We start from the raw sequence: 27,449 nt of genomic DNA, 5'->3' as shown, positions 1-27,449 counted from the left end.
CTTAGTAAGGGGCACGCAGTCAATTTTTCAGCCTTCTCCAAAACCTCCTGTCTGTCCGATAACCTCACAACTAGATCGGCTTCTGCAGGCAAAGCGGGAACGTTTCCATTAGACTACAGAGACCTGGTACTTTGCACTGCCTGTAGAAATGAGCTGCGCTCTGATTGGTTCATTCTCCTTTCAGAGCCATATGATTGGCTCATTCTCCTGGCCGCTTCTTCTTTCAGAGCCCTATGATTGGCTCATTCTCCTGGCCGCTTCTCTTTTCAGAGCGCAGTTCTCTATTATAGACAATGAAATGTGCCAATCCTAGAGCGAGAGAAAGATGCGGAAGTAGGCGGGATTGGGGAATACATGCTGACAATAGAAACTGATGTGAGTCAGTCACTATTCCTAAATGTCTCCCTGCCTGAGATAGTTTCCTCCTGCTCCCCCAGGTATTGTACCTTCTGGTGGCATAAACCTCTCCTCCTTGTTACTTTATTTATAAACCTCTCCCCCTTGTTCCTTTATTTATAAACCTCTCCTCCTTTTTCCCTTATTTATAAACCTCTCCCCTTGTTCCCTTTATTTATAACCCTCCCCCTTGTTCCCTTATTTATAAACCTCTCCCCCTTGTTCCCTTATTTATAAACCTCTCCCCCTTGTTCCCTTATTTATAAACCTCTCCCCCTTGTTCCCTTATTTATAAACCTCTCCCCCTTGTTCCCTTATTTATAAACCTCTCCCCCTTGTTCCCTTATTTATAAACCTCTCCCCCTTGTTCCCTTATTTATAAACCTCTCCCCCTTGTTCCCTTATTTATAAACCTCTCCCCCTTGTTCCCTTATTTATAAACCTCTCCCCCTTGTTCCCTTATTTATAAACCTCTCCCCCTTGTTCCCTTATTTATAAACCTCTCCCCCTTGTTCCCTTATTTATAAACCTCTCCCCCTTGTTCCCTTGTTTATAAAAGCTCCCCCTTGTTCCCTTGTTTATAAAACGCTCCCCCTTGTTCCCTTGTTTATAAAACGCTCCACCTTGTTCCCTTGTTTATAAAACGCTCCCCCTTGTTCCCTTGTTTAGAAAACGCTCCCCCTTGTTCCCTTGTTTAGAAAACGCTCCCCCTTGTTCCCTTGTTTATAAAACGCTCCCCCTTGTTCCCTTATTTATAAAACGCTCCCTCTTGTTCCCTTATTTATAAAACGCTCCCCCTTGTTCCCTTGTTTATAAAACTCTCCCCCTTGTTCCCTTATTCTCCTTCTTTTGGTCAGTTACCCTTATTTGTATTCCTGTCACCCCTTCCCCTGTCCTCAATGAACTCTTTCCCCTTGCAAGAAATTAATTTTGTGCTATTTATTCTCACTTTTAGTTTAGTTTTTGTTATCTTACATCTCTGGGATAAGTAAATTAACTTTTTTTCATGTGTATCCATAAACAAAGTTACATCTATAAACTATATACAAAATTGTGATGTGGACAGAGGTGAGCAAGACCTAGAGCTACGAAGGGGGGGCTTGAACCTAAAAGGGTTGGATATCTTTAGTTTAGCAGGTCGGTGCCAGACCTAGAGCTACGAAGGGGAACTTGAACCTAAAAGGATTGGAGATCTTTAGTTTAGCAGGTTGGGAGGCAGGTATGATACATGTAAGAAGAGCCAGTCACACAGCTATTCTGGGGTTTATAGTTCAGCGTGGGCATAAGGCTGTGAGCGTTGGGCAGGGCGTGAACAGGTGTGACAAAGGTCACTGTATCTAAAATGTAAGTCAACTGAAGATTCCTTTATTTGTCAATACAGACCATATACAGTTATACAGTGTATTAAAATCACATTTCACCCAGCCCCCCCACATAAAGAAAGTGCATTTGATACACATAAAGTGACAGGTGCAGGGAACAGTTAGTTCTACAATATAATCATGTTTAGGACGAATTGCTTGTGGGAAGAAGCTTTTACAGTGTCTACTAGTTCTAGTTTTAATGCTGCAGAACCTTCTTCCAGATGGCAAAAGAGAGAGCAGAGAATGAGACGGGTGAGAAATGTCTTTTGCTAAGATATTTGCACGGTGCATAATGTGTTTCCGGTTTCCGGAGTTTGGAGATGGGTGGGAGAGGTTCTCCTATGATCCTTTCTGCGGTTTTCACCATTTTTGGCACAGGGATGATATTGGTGGTTTTTAGGCATGCAGGAACAACAGCTGAGCTCAGGGATGAATTGAAGATATCGGTGAAAATGTCTGCAAGCTGTTCAGCACATTCCCATAGCTGCCGACCTGGGATGTGGTCAGGTCCTCCTGCCTTCTGTGGGTTTATTCAGGTGAGGGTCGTCTTGACTTCCTCGCTGGTAAAACAGAGAGCCTGGTAATTTTGGAAGGAGGCAATTTTCCTTGTCGTTTTTTGGTTTTAAAACGTGCAAAGAACCAGCATGGGGGCTGAAGGATAGGGAGATCTGAAGAACAGAATCACTGTGAGGGTCTTGTACTCTGGGGATTGGACATATCCTTCCCCTGTAGCTAATACCCTGCCTGCACCTAATACTAACAACAAGGAACTGTATTGGAGAAGTGAATGTACTGTGTACCTTTTTGAAATGACATCTGAGAGTTGGTTGTGAAGATGCAGCTATTAAACTATTTACTGTACCCACGTTATTGCAAGATCTGTGAAGCCGATGTTGGAAACCCTTTCTCCATTTCTTCAGCAGGGGCCCGTCTGAGAGAGTCCTATGTAACACACATTCTAAGGAGTTGTAAAGTGCAAGCAACAATTTAGCTGCGGAGGGAGGGAAATGCAGTGTCCTATGTAATAATAAACAGAACAGTCCCTATATAGCATTACACATGGAATACAGGCTTAACAGAGGCAGGGTTAGATTTATGCCCCGATGAAATGGAGCTAGCTGATGTTTCTGCTAAACTTAATATTATTTAGGCCTCTTAAATGTGAAGGTTATTGTGGTTCTAAGCTGGGGCCACACAGGTGAATACATTGCTCAGCATGGCTCTGTCTGACTGCATTTTGGAAGATGAGGGCAGACAGAAGGTGAGTCTCATGATGATATTATATAGTTAGATGAAAGACTTACAGTGACTGAATTAAATAAAAGTGAAGGAAAGGCTAACATTTTGTAAGCTTTATTAGAAAGGTCTATATAAATACACCAGTAAACCCTCAAAGTAATGTTGCTCTGAATTCTCTTGTCAAAAGAAACACCACATTTCTTTCCTTCTATTGTGTACTCATGGGCTTCTGTATCAGACTTCCTGTTTTCAGCTTAAACCTCCAGGGCTAGGGCTTGAGCATGCTCAGTTTGCTCCTCTCTCCCTTTTCCCCCCTTCCTACTGTAATCTGAGCTCAGAGCTATGAGTGAGCAGGGAGAGACTCAGGCAGGAAGTTATGTCACCCAAGCTAATATGGCAGCTGCTATTCTAAACAAACAGAGAGCTATTTAGTCAGGTATGGTAAAACATTCTACAGAATAAATATAGTCTTATAGCTTGCACTATTGTGGCTAATCTATTGGCAATAAACTGCTTCGGTAGCTTTTCTTCTCCTTTACGTGTCCTGTATGACTACACAATTAGGCTTTTACACCCTCTAATCCTGTTTATCCTTTATAATGTCATAGAATACGTGGAAATGAAGTGTTTCTTAAGAAGCGTTGATGGGAAGCACGGCCCCATAGCCCTACCTGAAGGCAAAGGGGTCACTATAGGAAGAGGCCCAGAAACACTCATAACAGACAGGAAGTGTTCTAAGACTCAAGGTAGGGGCCTGTCAAAAAAGTGTACATATATATATAGATATAGATAGATAGATAGATAGATAGATATCATGTCATAAGTGAGAAACATTAATATAGAAGGGTAATCCTGGCTGCTTCAATCCTGTATAATGGAATATAAATATATATAGACCCTCCTTTACCTCTCTGCTATGGAGGGTGACTTTCCACTGCGATCCACTGAAGCACCACCCAAGACACTTATGCTCCCCAGAAAAACAACGAGGAGCAGGGATCTTTTTTAAAATGATTCCGCTTATCCAAAAGGCTGTAGCAATGGAGTGATTGCAGCAAAAAAAGAATAAACCCTAAAAATGAAGTTGGCTAGAAATGCTATATTTTAGCTCTGTAGCTGTGAGCTCTACTAATCACTGTAAGCCACCATTTCATTTGTGAATTCAGGCACCCCAGGGCTGCTATTTGGGGGCACAATGTACCTTAGGCTTCCATGCTGTGGATTTTGGGTTAGAGGACCCATGTATGACAATTAAAGGAGTGGTTCACCTTTAAGTTAACTTTAAGTATGTTATAGAATGGACAATTCTAAGCAATTTTTATATTGTTTTAGTTTTAATTGCCTGCCTTCTTCTTCTGACTTTTTCCAGCTTTGAAAAGGGGGTCACTGACCGATCTAAAAAACGAATGCGCCGTAAGGCTAAACATGTATTGTTACTTCTTATTACCCAACTTACTATTCAGGCCTCTCCTATTCATATTCCTGTCTTTTATTCAAATCAATGCATGGTTGCTAGGGTAATTTAGACCCTAGCAACCAGACTGCTGAAAATGCAAACTGCAGAGCTGCTGAATAAAAAGCTAAATAACTCAAAAACCACAAATAATAAAAAATTAAAACCAATTGCAAATTATCTCAGAATATCCCTCTCTACATCATACTAAAAGTTAATGCAAAGGTGAACAACCCCCTTAAGTCTATGATCAGAGAAGCCCCTGACATATTCCTCCTCAGAACAAATACTACACTCTGTCTTAACCAGAAGACCTAGAATCGATCAGAGTAACAATTATCTACATCAATAAAAGAGGATTGGCAGGTCAGCAGGCATATTGCCAATCCGTGTCCACTTCATTTGTGGAGATTGATTAAAAAAAAAATAGCCCACAAAAGAAGTTCAGGTATGGGACCTGTTATCCAGTATGCTCGGGACTTGGGGTTTTCTGGATAATGGATCTTTCCATAATTTGGATCTTCATAACTTAAGTCTACTAGAGGCTGGTTTGCTTCCAATGAGGATTAATTATATCTTAATTGGGATCAAGTACAAGCTACTGTTTATTATTACAGACAAAAAAGAAATCATTTTTAAAAATATACATTATTTGGATAAAATGGAGTCTATGGGAGGCGGCCCAGGGCTTTCTGTATAACGGGTTTCCAGATAACAGATCCCATGCCTGTAGTAACACACAGCTGATATTTGTGACACGATAACACTTCCTATCACAGCTGCTCTGAACAAGCTATGCTAATATAATGAAAGCAGAATGAGAAAAAATGGGCTTTTGACTATGACAATTGTTCTTACATGGCTCACTAACCTTGGTTTTGTTTTGAAAAAATAAAATGAACACATGCTCTATTCCAGTGGAACTTGTGGCTAATCTGGAGAGCAGAGCGGTCCGTGTAACCCAGGTAAGATACGTAATGTATTCGAGATGTTTGATAATTGCACTGATTTCATCGAGACTACTTTCAATATCCCTGTTTGCCCAACCAATCATATACAGCACTGAGATAGGAGCCTGCGTCCCTTGTCACTTAATTACTTGTGTCTGTCTGGCCGTAGAGCAGTAATCCTCCTTATTTGGAGATTAAGCACAGGATACTCTGCGGAAGAAAACAATAACCTTATCAAATCATTTACTTCAGTTAATCACTATTTTCCTTACAGTAATCATCCTACTCTAGAATCTCATCCATGACCCTAACAATAGCGTGGGTTCAGTCCACATGCAGCAAATAATTCAGATAAGAGAGTTTATATAAGTATATATTGCGGCCTGCTTGTTTTTTTTCTCTTTTGACCACATAAATGTATAAACTGATGTTTAATCTGAACTATTCTTAAAGGAGAATTTAACCCCCTGCAATGTTAAAGGAACACTATACCGCCAAAATGAATACTTAAGCAACAGATAGTTTATATCAAATTGAATGACATATTAAAGAATCTTACCAAACTGGAATATATATTTACATAAATATTGCCCTTTTACATCTCTTGCCTTGAACCACCATTTCGTGACTCTATCTGTGCTGCCTCAGAGATCACCTGACCAGAAATACTACAACTCTAACTGTAACAGGAAGAAGTGAGGAAGCAAAAGGCAGAACTCTGTCTGTTAATTGGCTCATGTGACCTTACATGTGATTTGTATGTGTACACAGTGAATCTTACGATCTCAGGGGGCGGCCCTTATTTTTTAAAATGGCAATTTTCTATTTATGATTACCCAATGGCACATACTACTAAAAAAGTATATTATTATGATAATGGTTCATTTACATGAAGCAGGGTTTTACAAATGAGATGTTTTACTCAGTATCTTTTAATAGAGACCTACATTGTTTGGGGGGGTATAGTTTTCCTTTAAGTCCCCACTGGCCCCCCTTCCTTGGCCCCCCTCACTGCCTCCCCTCTGCACAGTCTTACCCCAAAATCCTGTCCTCTCTTGAAATAGTGACTGCAAATGCAAAGTGAGCGCAGCAGAGCTCACGGGCGCCATCTTCTTCTCTTTGGTAAACTTTGTATAGTCTTTCTCCCCTTTGGCAATTTCTGTCTCTTTCGTCGCATGCGCAGTTGTCGCGAACTGGAAGATTGCTTCAACCACACATGCGCCATTACGCCAATCACTTAATGAAGATTACCAAAGAGAAGAAGATGGCGCCCTTGCCCTCTGCTGCGATCACTCTGCACTTGCAGTCACTATTTTAAGAGGGGACAGAATTCTGGGGTAAGACTGTGCAGAGGGGAGGCAGGGAAAGGGCCAACGGAGGGGGTTCCAGTGGGAACATAACACCGCGGGGGGTTTAGTTTTCCTTTAAAGGAGAAGGAAAGATACGGAGGCAGTTTATTCGCAATGGATTAACCACAATAGTTCAAACTATAACACTATATTTATTCTGTAGAATGTTTTACCGTACCTGAGTAAACCGCTCTAAAACTCTGTTAGTTTAGGATAGCAGCTGCCATATTGGCTTGGTGTCAACACTTCCTGCCTAAGTCTCTAGTTTTATGCTCAGTTTACAGAAGGGAGTTGAGGTGGGAGGAAGGAGAAGGGGAGATGGAGAGAGGAGCAAACTGAGCATGCTCAAGCCCTAGCCCTGGAGGTTTAAGATGAAAACAGGAAGTCTGATACAGAAGCCCATAAGTACACAATAGAAGGAAAGAAATGTGGTGTTTCTTTTGACAAAGCATTACTTTGAGGGTTTACTAGTGTATTTATATAGACCTTTCTGAGAAAGCTTACTTTGTTTTAGCCTTTCCTTCTCCTTTAAGGCATAATTGTATATATCCCTAGCTAGAATCCCTGGCACTAACACCATGAGGTATATTTATCAAAGAGTGAAGTTAGAGATCGCCACAGTCCGCTAGAGTGAAATACCGCCTCTCTATTAATTTCTATGGGATTTTAAAAGGTGTATTTATCAAAGGGTGAAAGTTCACCATTTGATAAATATGCCTTTATAAATCCGATAGAAACGAATCGAGAGAGGTGGTATTTCACTCTAGTGGACTGTGGCGATCTCTAACGTAACTCTTTGATAACTATACCCCATGGTGTTAGTGCCCCCATATGTTGTTTTTGGCCTGTTCATACCCTGTTAGGGTTTCAGACTTGGCTGACCTGGCGTTTTCACTTCTAGTTGGGTGCAAACCCTTGCTCAGTTGGAGAGGCATTGCTGAAGAAGGGGGAGAGCATATTAATGAAAGAAGATCAGATTCTCTTTATGGTAAACGGTCTACATCCATATACTGTGCTCTTCAAGGAAGATAGTTCTAAACCTGCAGGTGACGCTGGAAAAATCGATAAAAAATCACCAAAGACCACCATAACTGCACCCCCTTCCATATCATCAAAGAAGACGATAGTAGATTTCTTTGGGGCCTCCACATCCAAAGGACACAAGAGGCGTGTACAGGATGATAACACACTCGCAGGCTCAAGCAATAAGAAGCCAAAGTACCAGGACACCAAAGCTGAGGCTGGACAAGAGTGGGATGACTCGGAAGAGGAGGAAATAGCACGGAAACTGGCTCATTTGCAGGAAACAGCAGCTAAGGCAAACTCAAACCCATCCCAGACTTCTTCAAATGACGAGAGAGGAGTTGTCTGTAGCAAAGATTCCTGGGAAGAACACGGGAAGCTTCTGCTGTTTAACAAGAAAGGGATTCAGGCCAGTTCTAAGGTATCAAAACCCACAGTTTTGTAATGGGTTTAAGGGCACATTCATATACATAGATTTTAAACTGGCCATGTCCGACCTATTAAAACTTCCCCTCCAGAATGTATTGGGACCTTTGGACTGGCTGCCCAGCAGATACCCGGGTTAACATTGGGCACATATCTATCAAGTGGGTTTGGAAAACTCATCAGAAACATGGTGTGTTGATATAATTCTCACCCAGTTCTTGTGTGCCAGCAATCAGATTAATTTGGCATAGGGATGCACTGAATCCACTATTTTGGATTCGGCCGAACCCCCGAATCCTTCCTGAAAGATTCGGCCGAATACTGAATCGAATCAGAATCCTAATTTGCATATGCAAATTAGGGGTGGGAAGGGGAAAACATTTTTTACTTCCTTGTTTTGTGACAAAAACTCATGTGATTTCCCTCCCGCCCCTAATTTGCATATGCAAATTAGGATTTGGATTCGGTTCGGCCAGACAGAAGGATTCAGCCGCATCCTGCTGAAAAAAGCCGAATCCTGGCCTAATCCAAAACAGAATCCTGGATTCGGTGCATCCCTAATTTGGCATAACAGGTTGGTGGCAAAATCTTCAAACGATCTTCTCATTTGGTGACTTTGCCAAACTAGCAGTCCTTTAAAGGGGTTGTTCACTTAGTTTTAGTATGATGTAGAGGGTGATATTTTGAGACAATTTGCAATTGGTTTTCATTTTTAATTATTTGTGGTTTTTGGGTTATTTCATTTTTCATTCAGCAGCTCTCCAGTTTGCAATTTCAGCAATGCGGTTGCTGGGGTAGGGTCCAAATTCCCCTAGCAACCATGCATTGATTTGAAGAAGATACTTGAATATGAATAGGAGAGGCCTGAATAGAAAGATGAGTAATTAAAAGTAGCAATAACAATACATTTGTAGCCTTACAGAGCATTTGTTTTGAGGCTGGGTCAGCGACCCCCATCTGAAAGCTGGAAAAAGTCAGAAGAAGGCAATTACTTAAAAATCTATTGAAAATAAATAATGAAAAGTTCCTTAGAATTGGCCATCCTGTAAAGTTCTAAAAGTTAACTTAAAGGTGAACCACCCTTTAAAGGAAAACTAAAGCTTAACAAAAGAAGTAGCTAGAAATGTTGTACATTATGTTTCGTGCTTCTTCACCAGCCCACGGCAACCACAGCCCTTTAGATCTGTGTCTCCAAAGATGCCCCTGTAGCTCCCCTTCTTCTTTTCTGCTGATTCACTGCACATGCTCTGTGCTGCTGTCACTTACTGAGCTTAGGGACCCACTCACAATATACAGTACACATAGAATAGAAATGTCACAATATAAGGCTGATTAGTAATTAATACAGATAATTACTACATGGCAGCACAGAAACCAGTGCAATTAGCATCAGAATTTAATAATCAGCAAACCTGTAGCATCAGCTTTTATTACAGGGGAAGCTCATTTTCTGCTGGATAATTAGTAACGAGCCCTAAGCTTAGCTTCTCAACAGCCAATCAGAGCCCACTGAGCATGTGAGTGTCACAGACACTTTCCAAGATGGTGACCCCCTGTGACAAGTTTGAAGTCCTGGATCATTGCTGCTATTGACAAGCTGAAACTTTAGCCTCGTGCAATAAGTTCACTACATAAAATATGGCATTTTTAGCCATATTCATTTTTAGGGTTTAGTTTTCCTTTAAGTGTATGGCCAGCTTAAGCTAAGTATCTTAAAAAAAAAAAGAATTTTTATTGCAGTAAGTAGATCAGTGAATAGCAGCATACAAAATGCAAGGCAGCTATACATTACTAATCGGTTTATCTTGCAGATTGCTGGATTTGATATTGATGGCACAATTATAACCACAAAGTCAGGACGAGTCTTCCCCTTAAATGCTGACGACTGGAAGTGAGTTTGAAAGGAAACGAAAGCTTTCATTTTATTTCAGCACTTGCGACTAAAGCCTTGGTAATACTGTTCGTCTTTAAAACAGCATTGTAGAGTTTGAAGCTGGGACATTTTGCCTTTCCTTTGTAACTGATTAAAAGTTCATGCTCTTGGCTCTACAACACTGATTAAGTTTGGAAAGGCACAAGCAGAGGGGCCAGCAGCAGAGCTTGAAAGCAGACAGAGCATGTGCTGAGGCTTGATATTTAATGCAATATGCCATCAACCAAAGACAATATGAAGGGGCTCAAACTAAATCTGTTTTTTTTTACATTATTAGGACACGTATGGGATCCGTTATCCGGAAACCCATTATCCAAAAATTTACAAATTACGGAAAGGCCATCTCCCATAGACTCAGTTATAATCAAATAATCCAAATTTTCTAAAACAATTTGCTTTTTCTCTATAATAATAAAACGGTAGCATGTTCTTGATCCAAACTAAGATATAATTAATCCTTATTGGAAGCAAAACCAGCCTATTGGGTTTATTTAATGTTTACATGATTTTCTAGTAGACTTAAGGTATGAAGATCCAAATTATGGAAAGACCCGTTATCCGGAAAGCCCCAGGTCCCGAGCATTCTGGATAATAGGTCCCATACCTGTATTTGTCTTTTGTTATAAATATTTAAAAAAAATGTAAATATGTATCTAGTTTCTATAAAGTAGCCATCTCATTTTAAGGCAGGGTTTGCTTTTGTATAATGATGTTTCTCTCAATCCCACAGAATTTTATATCCAGAGGTTCCCAGGAAATTAAAAGAGCTTCTAGCCAATGGTTATAAGGTATGACTTCCGGATTCTTCTGTGGGATTTCTAAATGCTGACAGAATTTTCTACTAAACTTCGAGCCCTGAATAAAAGAGTGTGGCATTTTTATGCCCTTTTTATGAGTTGAGAATTTCCTTCATACCAAGTAGCATGCATAGGAAACCATTCTGGGCCACCGCACATCCATATTTAAACAACTCCACTGTTCCATAGCACCAAAAATTAATCAAAAGGATAGTGGAACATGGGGCCATTCCCTAGACACTAGGGGGGCAGATTTATCAGAATGTGAGTTCAGATTTTAATAAATAAAAACTCGCCCACGTTCTATTCATTCCTATGAGATTTTTAGAAGGATATTTATCAATGGGCGACAGTTAGAACCATTTGATAAATACGCTTCCAAAATCCCATAGGAATGAATAGAACGTGGGTTAGTTTTTATGTAATATAATCTGAACTCACGTTTTGATCAATCTGCCCCAATAAATCCCCTTCGACTGAAACTAGGGATGCACCAAATCCACTATTTTGGATTAAGTCGAACCCCCGAATCCTTTGCGAAAAATTTGGCCGAATACCGAACCAAGTCCTAATTTGCATATGTAAATTAGGGGTGGAAAGGGGGAAACTTTTTTTACTTCCTTGTTTTGAGACAAAAAGTCACACAATTTCCCTCCCCGTCCCTAATTTTCATATGCAAATTCGGGTTCGGCCGGGTAGAAGGATTCAGCCGAACCCCGAATCCTGCTGAAAAAGGCCAAATCCTGGCCGAGTCCCGAACCGAATACATGATTCGGTGCATCCCTAACTGAAACACTCACTGCCAGGCAAATACCATTAACAATTAGGGAAGCCTAAATCAACTATTTTGGATTAGGCCGAACCTCCGAATCCTTTGTGAAAGATTCAGCCGAATACCGAACTTAATACGAACGCTCGTTTGTATATGCAAATGAAGGGGAGGGAGAATAATGTTTTTACTTCCTTGTTTTGTGACAAAAAGTGACATTATTTTAGGAATTCAAATTCAATTCATTCAGACACTTGGATTCGCCCAAATCTGAATCCTGCTGAAAAAGGCTGAATATCAAACCAAATCCGTGCATCCCTATTAACAATGGAGGGGCAAATAACTGCATTATACACATGAATCAAATAAATACTTTACCCTGACCCCAAAAAATTGAATTTTCCTGTACTCCCGAATGACTGGACAGTAAACAGGATTCAGGTGACAAGACTGAACTGATGGAACTGATGGAACATGACTAGTTATCTGTAAAAACTGTAGCTATATTGCATTCTTTCTTGATTTCTCCCATCTTGCTTACTTGCTATTGATTATACTTTTCTCTATGTGCCAGGTTATCTTCATCACCAACCAGATGGGAATCAGCCGCGGTAAGCTGCAGCCTGAAGTTTTCAAAGCCAAAGTGGAAGCCATTTTGGATCATTTGGGGATTCCCGTGCAGGTCTGTGTGTATTGTTGTGCAGGACCAATAGAAAAGCAAATATAACAGGAAAGCCTGTCCGCCTCCATGATAACTACTCCTGGCACTGCTTTGGGCATTCTGCTTATAAAGAAAATGCTTCCAGGCCTAGGTTGTAGAAGTTGTTGAAGAATCATATACAACATTATTGTTAATGAGAAAGTACCATCTGTACATAACTATGCACAATGCCTATGGCAATACCCAAAGTTCTTAAAGGGCAAGTCAACCCCAAGATAAAAAATTGCCTAATAAAAGAAAACAGATTTCTAAGTAACTTTGCATATACATTCATTACAAATTTTCTATTTATGTATGTATGTATTGCTATTGAAAGCCATTTTTGCCTTGTTTCTTACTATTGTCTGCCCTGGTGGCTCAGACTGTTGATACAATGTAAAACAAGCAGCTGATTAACAGACCTGTGTCTGCTGGGGAACCAAGACTGTTGCAATATTGCATAAAAAGTAACTACTGGGAGTTAAACAAATACTGCTTTCAGTATGCTTTAAAAGCACTGACAATTTGTAATGAATGTATATTGGCAAGTTGCTTAGAAATGTGTTTTCTTTTATTAGTTTATTTTAGGGTTGACTTGCCATTTAATCTGTTTGATTGTCAAAAGTTCCTGTGCCACATTAATGGTATATGAACTGTGTATATCTGTGTAGGAACTGTAGGTGTCAGTACAGGATACTGACGTTATATTCAGTATTCTGATGTTACATTTCAATATTTAAATTTATCACAGGTCTTTGTGGCTACTGGGATGGGAATATACCGCAAACCCGTGACTGGAATGTGGGACCATTTGTGTGAGAAGGTAAGAGATTTATTTAAAGACAAGATTACAGCTGAAGGCTCAAATGTATCTAGTAAAAGTGTTTGCAAACTGATTACTAATGCACAATAGTGTGTTAGAGAATTACATTTTTTTCTCTATGGGTTACATGACAGAACTACCCATTAGCAGAATTATTTTGGAAGCTCAGTGTATAAGAATAATTGGTACTCCCTTTAGTGAATACAATAACCTACCCGCTGTCAGGATTCATGGGCCTGCTAAATGTTCTGGGCCCTAGTGCCCCTTATATAGGCTGCACTGTGTGTAGTTCTGTCCTTGATCCTTCCGCTGTACAGAAGGCTGCCATTAGAGCAGCTTTTTTTCCACCCAAAGAAATGGTGTTTTAAACAAAAGTCTCGCCACAGTATTTAGACCATTTATATTTTATTAACATATTCCTTGTATACAGTACAATGTGGCTTTATACATGGTGTTTTGGTTTATCTTTCTCTACTCTCCCCAGGCCAATGATGGGATTGAAGTGAAGAAGGAAGACTGCCTCTATGTTGGAGGTAATTCATTTAGAACATCTCTACAGTCATCGTATGCATGGTAACATTACATAATTGAGTGCCTTTCATGCTTGTACCTGCAGATGCTGCTGGGCGGCCAGCAAATTGGGCCCCTGATCGTAAGAAGAAAGACTTTTCTTGCAGTGACCGCCTGGTAGGCAGAATTTTTTTACAATTATTCACCCATTATAAATCTCTAATTTGCCTGAAGGGTAGCTCTAGTCTAAAGATTAAATGCAAAACTAAGTGCTTTGGCTAGAAACAAACCAAATGCCTAATTTCACACTTGACAAAGGGCAATTTTGCTCGAAACATGTTGTGTGAATAAAAAGATTTTTTGCAGCAAAGCTCTGCGTCTACCTTGGACTGTTTCACCAACTATATCTTCTGCCTAATTTCACAGTTTCCATATTAACATTTTATTTAGTTGACCATTAGAATGAATGCTCATTATATATGTCCTCTTTCATGTTTCTTGATCACAAAGAGTTGATCGTGTCAAGGTTTTGTCTTACCAGATACTGCATGAAGGTATTCCATAATTCTGGTCTTTAAAAAAAGAGACTAGGTATACATTTATTGATATATATCTCCAGGGCTAAAGCAGCACGTGTCTGTTAGAATCCATGCCTGCAGGCATTGACCTGAAACCACCATATCTTTCTTTAAGGGTCTCCAGGCAACAAATCTCCTCTTCTTCACGGCGACTAATCTCCCCGATCTGCCTTCCGCCGGCTAAAATGAAAATCACCCGGGGGCAGGCACTCTGAGCTATTCGTTTTCCGAAGACGCCCATAAATTGCCTCATGAGGAAACTTCAGACAACTTCGAAAAACGAGTGTGCTCCATATGCCTGCCCTCAGGCAATTTTCTTTCTAGCAGGTGGGAAAGCAGATCAGGGAGATTAGTCGCTGCAAAGAAGAGGAGATTTGTCACCCTTGGCGACTAATCTCCCCGAATATGCCGTGTGGCTAGACCCTAATTGGGTAATTCCTTTTTTTGTGCACAGTGGCCTTGGGCATGCTAAGTGACTCTGGGAAAAGGTGGCCATACACGGGCCGATAAAAGCTGCCGACAGACCAAGTCGGCAGCTTATTGGTCCTTGTATGGGGCCCCCCGAGGGGTTTCCCCGAGCGAGATCTGGCCGAAAGTCGACCAGATCTCGATTGGATGGGACAAAAAAATCCCGCCAGATCGCGGCTGCATCTGTTCGTTGATGCGGTCCCGCGATCCGACCCCCATTCCTATTCGTTAGGATCCGATCGTTGGGCCCTAGGGCCCACGATCGGATCAGCCCGATATTGCCCACCTCAATCGGAGAGCGATCCCATCGCCTAACGAGCGGATCTCTCCGTGTATGGCCACCTTTACATATTGTTTAGCCAGTTTGTAACCAGGGAGCCACTAAGCACTAGTACTAGGCAGCGTGTCAAACTAGGTAACCTGACCTAAAGAAACCTTTGTCTCAATTTTATAACTGCATGACAATGGCAGGGGGGCCAGTGCTGAGCAAGCTACACAACAAATGGCAAAGTGATATCCCTGACATAACAATGGAGGTTTGGCAGGAGATTCTGGAAACCCCGACCCAGGGACTAATATGCTCCAGAGATAAACTGAACCAGTTAAAATGTCTGCATCGTTCTTACCTCACTCCAAGTCGCTTACACAAAATTTTCACCGGCCTTGGCAGGTGTTTTACCGGTTAGGTTGGTAAAATACGGCCAGGTGGCAACCCTAGTTATGAGTGAGAAGTGTCCCAGGTGCCAAGGGAGTCCTGCAACCTTCATCCACTTGACATGGACATGTCCCTTTGCTCACAAAGTCTACTGTCAACAGATCTGATGCAGACTAGACATATCAATCCCATTAGACCCGAAAATACTCCTGCTCAACCAGGTTGAAGAGCTGTCTCCCAGTAAAACAGACCAAACCCTTCTATCCCACTCTGTATGTATGCCAAAAAAGCAATGGAAATGGAACACCCCAGAGGGCCCAACACAGGCATTGTGTGAAGACCTCATCCACAGAGCAATACCACTATATAAACTAACATATATTATACGAGGCTCTCCTAATAAGTTTGAAAAAATAGGGGGGCCATGGATGGGCCTAGAGGAAGAAAAGTGAAGGATTACCCAATTATCTCCTTCCCACTCTAGGAATAAAACTACCATATACACTTATAGCTCCTAAAGTTTCTAATATCGTAAAATACATTTCATGATACTTAGAAAGAAAGACACAACAACGTAGGTTGATTGTGCTCTATGTTCATTTTATTGATTTGGTTTTGTTTAGTTAAATTTATTTACCAAAATGTATAAAGGTAACCACTGTGACATACTGTACCTGAAAATTTTTCAATAAAAGAAATATAGAAAAAAATGTTATCATTGTACCTTAGTCATAGGGATGCACCGAATCCAGGATTCGGCCTTCTTCAGCAGCATTCGGATTCTGCTGAATCCTTCTGCCTGGTCGAACCGAATCCTAATTTGCATATGCAAATTAGGGGGTGGGATAGAAATTGCGTGACTTGTCACAAAACAAGGAAGTAAAAAATGTTTTCCCCTTCCCACCCCTAATTTGCATATGAAAATTAGGATTCAGTTCAGTATTCGGCCGAATCTTTTGCGAAGGATTCAGGGGTTCAGCCGAATCCAAAATAGTGGATTCGGTGCATCCGTACTTAGTCATAGGGCTAGTGCCATCCATCATCATTCACAGCTTCTGAAGATCTCATGGTACTGTGAGTCTTTGGATAGGTGACTTTGCCTGACTCCACTAATTGGCACTGGTGTGAGTATCCATCTATAACTCCATACCTATTACAATGGTATTTAAAAATCTGAGCTGTCAGTCATATATTCCATCCCCACCTCTGCCTCAGGTATAGAGACAGAGCAGGTAATTACTTTCATTAGTAAAAATCCATGTCTGACCATAACTCCTCCAGTTACTTGAGTAGGAGAAACATAGCTTATCCAAAAGCAGTTTTCGTGTGAAATACTGGCTCTCTGAAAGCACAGAATTAGGTACAATGACCTGAGGTGGCCGCCTACACATCAATATTACAACTAAAAAAAAAACAGTTGTTTCAGGAAGAAAAAAATGTATATGGTAGAGTAAATTATTAGTAGTGTAAACGGTGTAATTTATGACATGACAGAATCCCTTAACTAATTGTTTGTTTTTTGTTTTTTTTTTTATCTCGCTTTATTTAAAGTTTGCTCTAAATATTGGCATAAAGTTCTTCACGCCAGAGGAGTTTTTTCTTGGATGGAAAAAGGCTGCTTTTAATTTCCCCGTCTTTGATCCAGTAAGTGCAATGAATGCTAAGGGAGCACAAATACTAAATACAATTTTCCAGGAGTTACAGAAAGCTGTGCAAAGGGTTTTTGGTGTCCTTTTTGATTATCCCTTGACATTTTGATCAGTTTTAGGGTTTTTTTGAGACTACAGCTTCTCTAGGACTAAAGCATGGACTTTAAGGGCACTACAATGACACTCCACAAGCAGGGGCTTAAAGGAGAATTAACCCAAAAATTAATATTTTTAAAAAATTACATTATACATACTGAACTCAGAGAACCAGCCTAAAGTTTCAGCTTCTCAACAGCAGCAATGATCCAGGACTTCAAACGTATTACAGGGGGTCACCATCTTGGAAAGTGTCACATGCTCAGTGGGCTCTGAGCAGCTGTTGAGAAGCTAAGCTTAGGGCTCGTCACTAATTATCCAGCAGAAAATGAGCTTCCCCTGTAATATAAGCTGATGCTACAGGGCTGATTATTAAATTCTGATACTAATTGCACTGGTTTCTGTGCTGCCATGTAGTAATTATCTGTATTAATTACTAATCAGCCTTATATTGTGACATTTCTTTTCTATGTGTACTGTATATTGTGAGTGGGTCCCTAAGCTCAGTAAGTGACAGCAGCACAGAGCATGTGCAGTGAATCAGCAGAAAAGAAGATGGGGAGCTACTGGGGCATCTTTGGAGACACAGATTTTCACTACTAAAGGGCTGTGGTTGCCTTGGGCTGGTACAGAAGCACAAAACATAATGTACAACATTTCTAGCTACTTCTTTAGTTAAGCTTCTAAGTTTAGTTCTCCTTTAACAATATTGGTGAATATAAGGGGTGGAATTTAGGCATAATGTCACATATTTCTCCACTGATAGTAGTAAATGGCAATTCGCCCCTCTACTGTCCAATCTGTGTATTGCAATGACATGGATAGAGTCATCTTGAATCTGCACACAGGTAGGTTTTGGAAAGAAAATACACAATTTTTTGGACCAAAATCTGCCCTGTGTGCACTAACAGAGAGATGCCATTGAAGTTAATGTCATTGTGTTATTGGCAGAGAAGACACCATGGGGTAAATTACAAATGCAGCCACAGTGTGTAAAGTGCAATTTCAAATGCAATTCATGTTGTTTACTAATAATGCAGTTTTCCAGCATAATTGTGGCCACACACAAACCTACGTCCTATTCAATAAGAACAACACAATGACGATTGAGCACTTTTACTAATAGGAATAGCCACAAAATTGCATCATTTTTGGCACTTGGCTTTCCAATGATGGCTGCATGTGATTCCTTTGGTGCAAGACTGCTGGGCCAATTGAAGCAGCCCACATTGGGAATCCTGGAATTGCTGCCCTGGTATCATCTGTCCATTTTTGTGGCTACAATTAAAATAAGTCTTGATGCCTGACATTAGTCTTAGCCAGAGACACTAGAATACTGCACTCATGTTTATATCATTATAATACACAAAAGCCATGAATATCCTGTAAATTATATCCTTATAAACGGTGAGTTCTGATGTCATCAGCTATAAACGGTGAGTTCTGATGTCATTTCTGTCACATGACTCATTGCATTTTGTGTATTATAATTAATAAAGTACCCCCAGTTGCAAAATATGAGGATATTAGAAGTTACCTCGGAGTTCCATGACCTGTATAAAAACACTTGGCCTTCGGCCTCGTGTTTTTATATGGTCATGAAACTCCTCGGTAACTTATAATATCCTTATATTTTACAAGAGGGGGTACTTTATTCACTATATTATAGCTTACTAATGGTTTCAAATATGGTTGTATTTCTGTGTATAACTATAAGCTGTTTCACCTTGTATTATTGCAGAGGAATGTGAATCCCAGTGGGCAGTTATATGAACCCCCCTCCGCATCGCTAGTCTCTCCCTCCCCAGAAGTGGTGGTGGCCGTGGGCTTTCCTGGAGGTGATGAAAATATCTCTGCTGTATTGGTTTTTGTTTTTCCTAGGTCCATCTGAAATAGTGTTCACTGGAAACTGAAATAGATGTTTTATTTGTTCCTCAAAGGGGAAATAAGCCCTATTTAGAATAGCCTTAGTCTTCCATTAATTTTCCTTAAAAGGATACTGTCATGGGAAAACGTTTCCCAGGTTCCCCCAGTCATGTGACTTGTGCTCTGATAAATATCAGTCACTCTTTACTGCTGCACTGCACGTTGGAGTGATATCAGCACCCTCCCCACCCCCCCCCCCCCACCCCCAGGAGCCCATCAGCAGAACAATGGGAAGGTAACCAGATAACAGCTCCCTGGTAGATCTAAAGGCCCCCATACTCAGTTTATTGGCCCGTGTGTGGGGCCATCCGACGGGCTTCCCGATTGATATCTGGTGGAAAGTCGGGCAGATCTCGATTGGGCAGGTTAAAAAATCGCGGCCGCATCTGTGAGACAATACGGTCCTGCGACCCGACCGCCCGTATGAGATTGATTATGACCTGATCGTTGGGCCCTAGGGCCCACAATCGGATCAGCCCGATATCACCCACTTCAATGTGGGCATATCGGAGTTTTTACTATTAAGTGCTGTTCTTAAGGTGGCCATAGACGTAGAGATCCGCTCGTTTGTCAATGTCGCCAAACGAGTGGATCTCTACGTCTATGGCCACCTTAAGAACAGCACTTAATAGTAAAAACCCATGTCCCACTGCGACTCCTTTAGTTACATTGAGTAGGAGAAACAACAGCCTGCCAGAAAGCAGTTCCATCCTAAAGTGCAGGCTCTTTCTGAAAGCACATGACCAGGCAAAATGACCTGAGATGCACCTATACACCAATCTTAAAATTAAATACACTTGTTGGGTTAGGAATGAAAATTTACATGTTAGAGTGAATTATTTGCAGTGTAATTTAGAAATAAAAACTATGCCATAAAAATCATGACAAAATCCCTGATATGTGATAATGAACTGTGTGCTTGAATTCAAACCATGACTTCTCTGCACATCTGCATTTATATGTATAAGTGGGAACTGATCTGCTGCTTGCCTTTACTGAGCTGATTTAACAATTCTCCCCCTAAAAATATAACCACAGTAACTCCAGGTCCCAAAAATATTGTGTAAGTGTGGAGAGATTCGGTCTGTTTGGCCTTGTTCAGCAATGCCCAGGCTGTATTACAGATTCCTATGAGATCATCTTTTCCACCCTCACTATGTAGTCATCCTCCTCCTTCTTCCCGTACATGGGATTTCCCATTCTGTGGAGGGTGGGAAGCCTCTGTCTGATGCATGTCAGGCTACGTCAGTGAGGGTAAATGAGCTAAATCCACCTCCATCCTGTACATGGTGTAACTGCAGAAACAAGACCAGCGCTGTCCTTGTAACCACACTCAAGGTCTTGGCTGAGGGCATCATGTCTGGATGGGAAAATATCATCATTAGTTTCTTCAGTTTTCATTAAAGATGTTGAGATGTTTTTTTGTTTATTTATGTATTCAGTTAAATGGATGGATTAGTTATGGTATAATGTTTTTTCATCCCCTCCCTATGTGTTTACAGCTGGAAAATCCACTTTCTTTAAAGAGCATTTGGTGCCAAAAGGTTATGATTACGCCAACCGGGTAAGCCACTTATTACAGCAATGCAGAACCTCAAGGTGTTTGTGCACACCCTTTGAGGTCCAACCTTTAGTTAACTGACCTTAAAGGTATACTCTCACGGGAAAAAATGTTTTTTTTCAAAATGAATCAGTTAATAGTGCTGCTCCAGCAGAATTTTGCACTGAAATCCATTTCTCAAAAGAGCAGAAACAGATTTTTTTGTATTTCATTTTGAAATCTGACATGGGGCTAGACATATTGTCAGTTTCCCAGCTGCCCCAGCCATGTGACTTGTGCTCTGATAAACTTCAGTCACTCTTTACTGCTGTACTGCAAGTTGGATCGATATCACCCCCTCCCTTTGCCCCCAGCAGCCTAACAATAGAACAATGGGAAGGTAACCAGATAGCAGCTCCCTTACACAAGATAACAGCTCCCTGGTAGATCTAAGAACAGCACTCAATAGTAAAATCCAGGTCCCACTGAGACACATTCAGTTACATTGAGTAGGAGAAACAACAGCCTGCCAGAAAGCAGTTCCATCCTAAAGTGCTGGCTCTTTCTGAAAGCACATGACCAGGCAAAATGACCTGAGATGCACCTACACACCAATATTACAACTACAGACAAATACATTTGCTGGTTCAGGAATGACATTTTATATTGTAGAGTGAATTATTTGCAGTGTAAACAGTGTAGTTTAGAAATAAAAACTACAGAATCCCTTTTAAAGCTAGGCTTTCAGGTTTATCAAGGAAAACAAATGTATGCAGACCAATTCTCACCCTACTGGTGTTCAGTCACTGCTTTTGCCCCCTTGTTCAACTAGGGTTGCCAGCCCCAGCGAGTGTTTGTGAATAACATGTTGTTGTTTTTTTTTACATGGCCATCTCTTTACAGGGCATAATTCAGAACAGCTGCCATATTGAGCTAAAAGAGAAAGATACGTGGGTCATTTATAATATCCCTGGCCACCTTCCCTGCCCCTCTTGGATTTAGGGCACTGTGTGATGCATTGTAAATGACCTCTATAATGTGTTAATAGAGATGACAACTGAGACAACACTTTGTATTACCACTTTGTACAGGACACACTGGGATCGTGGCAGAAGTGTGTGGCAGCCTGTGAAGATGCACTGAAGAAAGGAAAGCGTATTGTCATAGACAACACCAACCCTGACTTGGAGTCTCGCAGCAGGTGATTTACCAGTAACCCTTCTGTTTGCTGGAGCAAAGTGGTGCATGTAGCATTGTTTGCTCCTGGGTCCAGGCTCCTCTTCTAAAGAAGCAATGTCATACATAGAAATACAATCCTCATACACACAGTCCTTAAAGGGATTCTGTCATGGGAAAACATGTTTTTTCAAAACTCATCAGTTAATCATGCTGCCCCAGCAGAATTCTGCACTGAAATCCATTTTTCAAAAGAGCAAACTGATTTTTTTATATTTAGTTTTGAAATCTGACATGGGGCTAGACATATTGTCCATTTCCCAGCTGCCCCCAGTCATGTGACTGCTACGCTGCAAGTTGGAGTAATATGACCCCTCCCTTCTCCCCCACCAGCAGCAGAACAATGGAAAGGTAACCAGATAACAGCTCCCTGGTAGATATAAGAAGAGCACTCAATAGTAAAAATCCATGACCCACTGAGACATATTCAGTTACATTGAGTAGGAAAAACAGCCTGCCAGAAAGCAGTTCCATCTTAAAGTGCTGAAAGCACATGACCAGGCAAAATGACCTGAGATGCACCTACACACCAATATTACAACTATTTAATGTTTTGCATTGGAGATACAGGTATAGGATCCCTTATCCGGAACCCAATATCCAGAAAGCTCCAAATTACGGAATGACTTTCTCCCATAGACTCCGTTTTATCCAAATAAACCAAATTTTTAAAAATTTTCCTTTTTCTCTGTAATAATAAAACAGTAACTTGTATTTGATCCCAACTAAGATAAAATTAATCCTTATTGGAAGCAAAACCAGCCTATTGGGTTTATTTAATGTTTACATGATTTTCTAGTAGACTTAAGGTATGAAGATCCAAATTACGGAAAGATAGGTTATCCGTAAAACCCCAGGTCCCGAGCCTACTGGATAATGGGTTCCATACCTGTATAACAAAGCGAAAAAATTATTTATTTCATATCCAGAAGTAAAGTAAGCAAATAAATTACCTGCTAGAAAAACTAAGAAAGAGGAGAGATTGTCAGGATTAGATTTGTGCTTTAATGTATGTCTGTCCCTCCTGCTCCAGGTACATAGACTGCGCTCGGAAAGCCGGGTTGCCAGCAAGGTGCTTCCTCTTCACAGCCACCATTGAAGAAGCAAAACACAACAACCGAGTAAGTGAATTAGTATATCTGACTATCTCTGTCTAATCTACAGGGCTGTGTGGGTAATATGCCACCAACAATCTGTTTTTTTCTGTAGTTCCGGGAGATGACTTGCAAAGGTCATGTTTCTGTTAATGACATGGTTATCAATAGCTACAGGTAAGTGTATGTAAGTAGAGCTGCCCAGACCAGAGCTTACAATTAGTATTGCCTATAGAAAAGATGCAAGTTAAGGTTAAATAAAATTAAAAATTAAATAGATGTTTAAAAGAAAACTATCGCGAATATGAAAATTTCATATAGGCTTCCTCATACTGAAATACGAAACTTTCTAAATACAATCAATTAAAAATTCTGCATAGTTTCTGAAATAATCAAGTTTATAATACACAAAAGCCATGAATATCTTGTAAATTATATCCTTATAAACGGTGAGTAGTGATGTCATCAGTTATAAACGGTGAGTAGTGATGTAATTTCTGTCACATGACTCACTAAAATTTGTGTATTATAATTAATAAAGTACCCCCAGTTGTAAAATATGAGGATATAATACACAAAAGCTGTGAATATCCTGTAAATTATATCCTTATAAACGGTGAGTAGTGATGTCATCAGTTATAAACGGTGAGTAGTGATGTAATTTCTGTCACATGACTCACTAAAATTTGTGTATTATAATTAATAAAGTACCCCCAGTTGTAAAATATGAGGATATTATAAGTTACCTCGGAGTTCCATGACCTGTATAAAAACACTCGGCCTTCGGCCTCGTGTTTTTATATGGTCATGAAACTCCTCGGTAACTTATAATATCCTTATATTTTACAAGAGGGGGTACTTTATTCACTATATTATAAGTTACCTCGGAGTTCCATGACCTGTATAAAAACACTCGGCCTTCGGCCTCGTGTTTTTATATGGTCATGAAACTCCTCGGTAACTTATAATATCCTTATATTTTACAAGAGGGGGTACTTTATTCACTATATATTCACTATTCCTCTCTCAGCATCTGTTTCTCTTCATTCTCTCTTCATGCAGCAGTTGGGTGTCAGATATTCATTGACAGTTTGATCCAATATATCTTATAGGGGGCTCCTTTTGCCTAGAAGATGTATTAGAGCTCACTCAAATAACTGATTCCATTACAAACACAATCTAAGAATAACTGCCTTTTGCAAAAAATCCTGCATGTAGAGAGACATGATGTCTGGTGATTTAATAGAGTGAGCTCTAATACATCTTCTAGACAAAAAAGACTCCCCTATATGATATATTGGATCATCATCTGACACCCAACTGCTGCATGAAGAGAGAATGCAGCGAAACAGATGCTAACTACTTTTATGGATCTAGATCGTAATTGGACAACATCATTAAAAGTAGACCCCCGTATTATTAAAGTATGGGCACTCCTGAAGTAAAGATACCTCCATCATGGTGTTGGCCAGATAGATCATGAGCAAGAGGAGCCATAGGGGCAGATTTACTAAAGGGTGAAGTGACTAACGCTGGCGAAGATTCCCCAGCGTTACCGAGACTTCGCCTATTTACTAACGGGCAGAGGCGTCACTTCGCTAGCGAGGGAGACGCTAGCAGAGATTCGCACTCTATCGCCAGGTGAATTTTCGCTCTGCAGAATGGATGTTACTCCGCAAATTCACTAAGATGTGGATTTTACTGAACGTTACCTCTTACGCCAGACTTGACTTCGCCAGCTCAGACCAGCAAAGTGCACTGAAGTGCATAAATCTTCCTCATTCTTCTGTTACTTACATCATGTTTTTTAGTAGAAAAAGATTTTAGTCCAAAAAACGCTGGCATCTTTTCCCTTTTTTCAGAGTGATATCCTGCGAAAGTCCTTAAAAATTTTTTGGGTAACCGGGTTCCCCCATACATTTTCTAACATATGGAACATTAAGGGGCAGATTTACATATGGTCGAATATCGAGGGTTAATTAACTCTCGATATTCGACTGCCGAAGGTAAATCCTTAGAATATCGAAGGATTTACCGCAATTAGCTTGATCGAATGAAAAATCGTTCATTCAAACGATTAAATCGTCGACTCGAACGATTCGAAGGATTTTAATCTATCAAACGATTTTTCTACGACCAAAAAAACCTTAGAAAGCCTATGGGGACCTTCCCCATAGGCTAACATTGAGGTTCGGTAGGTTTTAGGTAGGGGGTCGAAGTTTATTTTTTAAAGAGACAGTACTTCGACTATCGAATGGTCGAATATTCCAACGATTTTTAGTTCGAATCGTTCGATTCGTGGTCGAAGTAGCCAACAAAAAAAACATTATAAATTCAAAGTTTTTTTTTATTCTATTGTAATGTGCCCCTATCTATACAGTGGGCTCATGTGTAGGGCATTATAACCACTCTATTGTCTTTATTAAGGATCCCTGGGCTTGTGTAATCTAATGTATTTGCTGCAACATATACGTCCAATCAACTTTATCATTTCCCGCCGTCTGCAAATTAGCCTGAGCGCATCTTCGCTATGAATTGCTTGAATTGCCAAAGTAACGCTAGAGAAAATCCGCCAGCATTCGGCGCCCTGGTTGCAATTTGGCATTTTAGTAATTGATCGTTGTCTGAGAAAACTTTTCTCCTGGCAAGTGTTGCGACGGCTGCGAAGCCATCACTGGCGAATTCTCGCCGCTTAGTAAATTTACCCCATAGTTTTATTCCAGCACAAGGCATGCCATGTGACACAAACCCATTAGTAGGGCCAGCTCCATCTGCAGATACATGTTCTATTTATATGGGGTTGGCTTTGGCAGCAAATGTTCAGAATATCTCAAAATAGACGCAAAAGCTGGAATCTCAATGTCATCCGTTTTAATTCCAAGGTTGTAACACGACATGCACGTTTGCAATTTACATTCATTTTCAGTTTTTGAAGGTTTTGAAGTATTAGCAGTTTAAACTACTTATATCAGGCTTTTGGGTCAACAGCCACCTGAAAGTCAGAGAGTCGGTAACCCTACAGTCACTGGCTGTCTGACCTTCCAAGAGACCTGTTCAGCCTAACAGGGCCACTCTGAATAATTTTACAATAATTAGTTTTTTTGGTTAAGATCCCCTTTAGTCAGATGCTATTTTCTAAATCTTCATTGCCCTTTTCCCTTCCCAGGAGCAAGTTTGTCGAGCCGTCTACCAGCGAAGGCTTCAGTGAAATTCTAAAAATACATTTTGTGCCCATTTTTAAAGATCCAAAGCTACAGGCTTTGTACCAGCAGTTCTCAGAATAAGTTCTTAGTTCAGCACCCGTGCAAGGCACGCAGGGATCAGGCAACTAATCTACACGATCAAAGCTTCTGCCACAAAGGTTTGCCTTTGTATTCTTTCAATACAGAGAAGTAGATCAGAATACGCTCATTCTCCATCTGTATTCGTAAACCAGACCCAATGTTGCATTCCGTACCAATATGTTATAGTCTATTTTGACCAGTAGGTGGTGCTGCTGTTTATTTTTGCTATATTTACATATTTTTGCATATTATACACTGTTCTTATATAAAAGAATAAAACTGTCCCAACAGCTTCATTGTTTCTCTGGAACTTGTTACCTGTTTTATCAGTGTCGACCCCTAGCTGAAAAGTGCAAACTGGATGGCACCTTCTGTCTCTGGGGTGCTGCACCCGTTCCAATGAGCTCATATTTGGCCATCACACAAGCTGTTCAGATCTTTCAAATATGTCCCCTAAATGAAGCTGAGAAATAGAAACTGGAACATTTCCTCACCCTGTGCTTTTGGCTTTTCTTCCTACACTTTAATTAAGAAATGTTTCTTCCTAAGGATGTTGTCATCTGGCAGCTGGAAATACACTGCTTCCAGCTATTCCCAGAGACTATTATCCCACTGTTACTATAGGCACCATCTCTCCCTACTATACCTGCTATCCCACAGTCACACTCCCTTCCCAGAGACTATTATCCCACTGATACTATAGGCACCATCTCTCCCTACTATACCTGCTATCCCACAGTCACACTCCCTTCCCAGAGACTATTATCCCACTGTTACTATAGGCACCATCTCTCCCTACTATACCTGCTATCCCACAGTCACACTCCCTTCCCAGAGACTATTATCCCACTGTTACTATAGACACCATCTCTCCCTACTATACCTGCTATCCCACAGTCACACTCCCTTCCCAGAGACTATTATCCACTGTTACTATAGGCACTATCTCTCCCTACTATACCTGCTATCCCACAGTCACACTCCCTTCCCAGAGACTATTATCCACTGTTACTATAGGCACTATCTCTCCCTACTATACCTGCTATCCCACAGTCACACTCCCTTCCCAGAGACTATTATCCACTGTTACTATAGGCACTATCTCTCCCTACTATACCTGCTATCCCACAGTCACACTCCCTTCCCAGAGACTATTATCCACTGTTACTATAGACACCATCTCTCCCTACT

At 40.6% G+C, this 27,449-nt stretch overlaps 1 protein-coding gene across 5 annotated transcripts; it reads left to right on the top strand.

The window, feature by feature from the left end:
• Positions 1–226: 226 nt before the first annotated feature.
• pnkp.S (polynucleotide kinase 3'-phosphatase) lies at positions 227–26,548 on the top strand. 5 transcript variants are annotated; one of them, XM_018226757.2, is made up of 17 exons: positions 227–375; positions 3,608–3,745; positions 5,371–5,417; positions 7,653–8,195; positions 10,012–10,091; positions 10,864–10,921; positions 12,274–12,381; positions 13,151–13,222; positions 13,707–13,755; positions 13,839–13,909; positions 16,985–17,077; positions 18,920–19,016; positions 20,607–20,668; positions 21,736–21,845; positions 22,914–23,001; positions 23,090–23,151; positions 26,141–26,548. In XM_018226757.2, exons 2-17 carry the CDS (start codon positions 3,619–3,621, stop codon positions 26,256–26,258), a joined length of 1,785 nt encoding a protein of 594 aa, XP_018082246.1. In that variant the 5' UTR covers positions 227–375; positions 3,608–3,618; the 3' UTR covers positions 26,259–26,548.
• The last annotated feature ends 901 nt before the right edge of the window (positions 26,549–27,449 follow it).

The sequence above is a fragment of the Xenopus laevis genome, chromosome 7S, assembly GCF_017654675.1.
Source record: "Xenopus laevis strain J_2021 chromosome 7S, Xenopus_laevis_v10.1, whole genome shotgun sequence".
NCBI classification, from domain to species: Eukaryota; Metazoa; Chordata; class Amphibia; order Anura; family Pipidae; genus Xenopus; species Xenopus laevis.
This window is presented reverse-complemented; position numbering and strand designations above follow the sequence as displayed.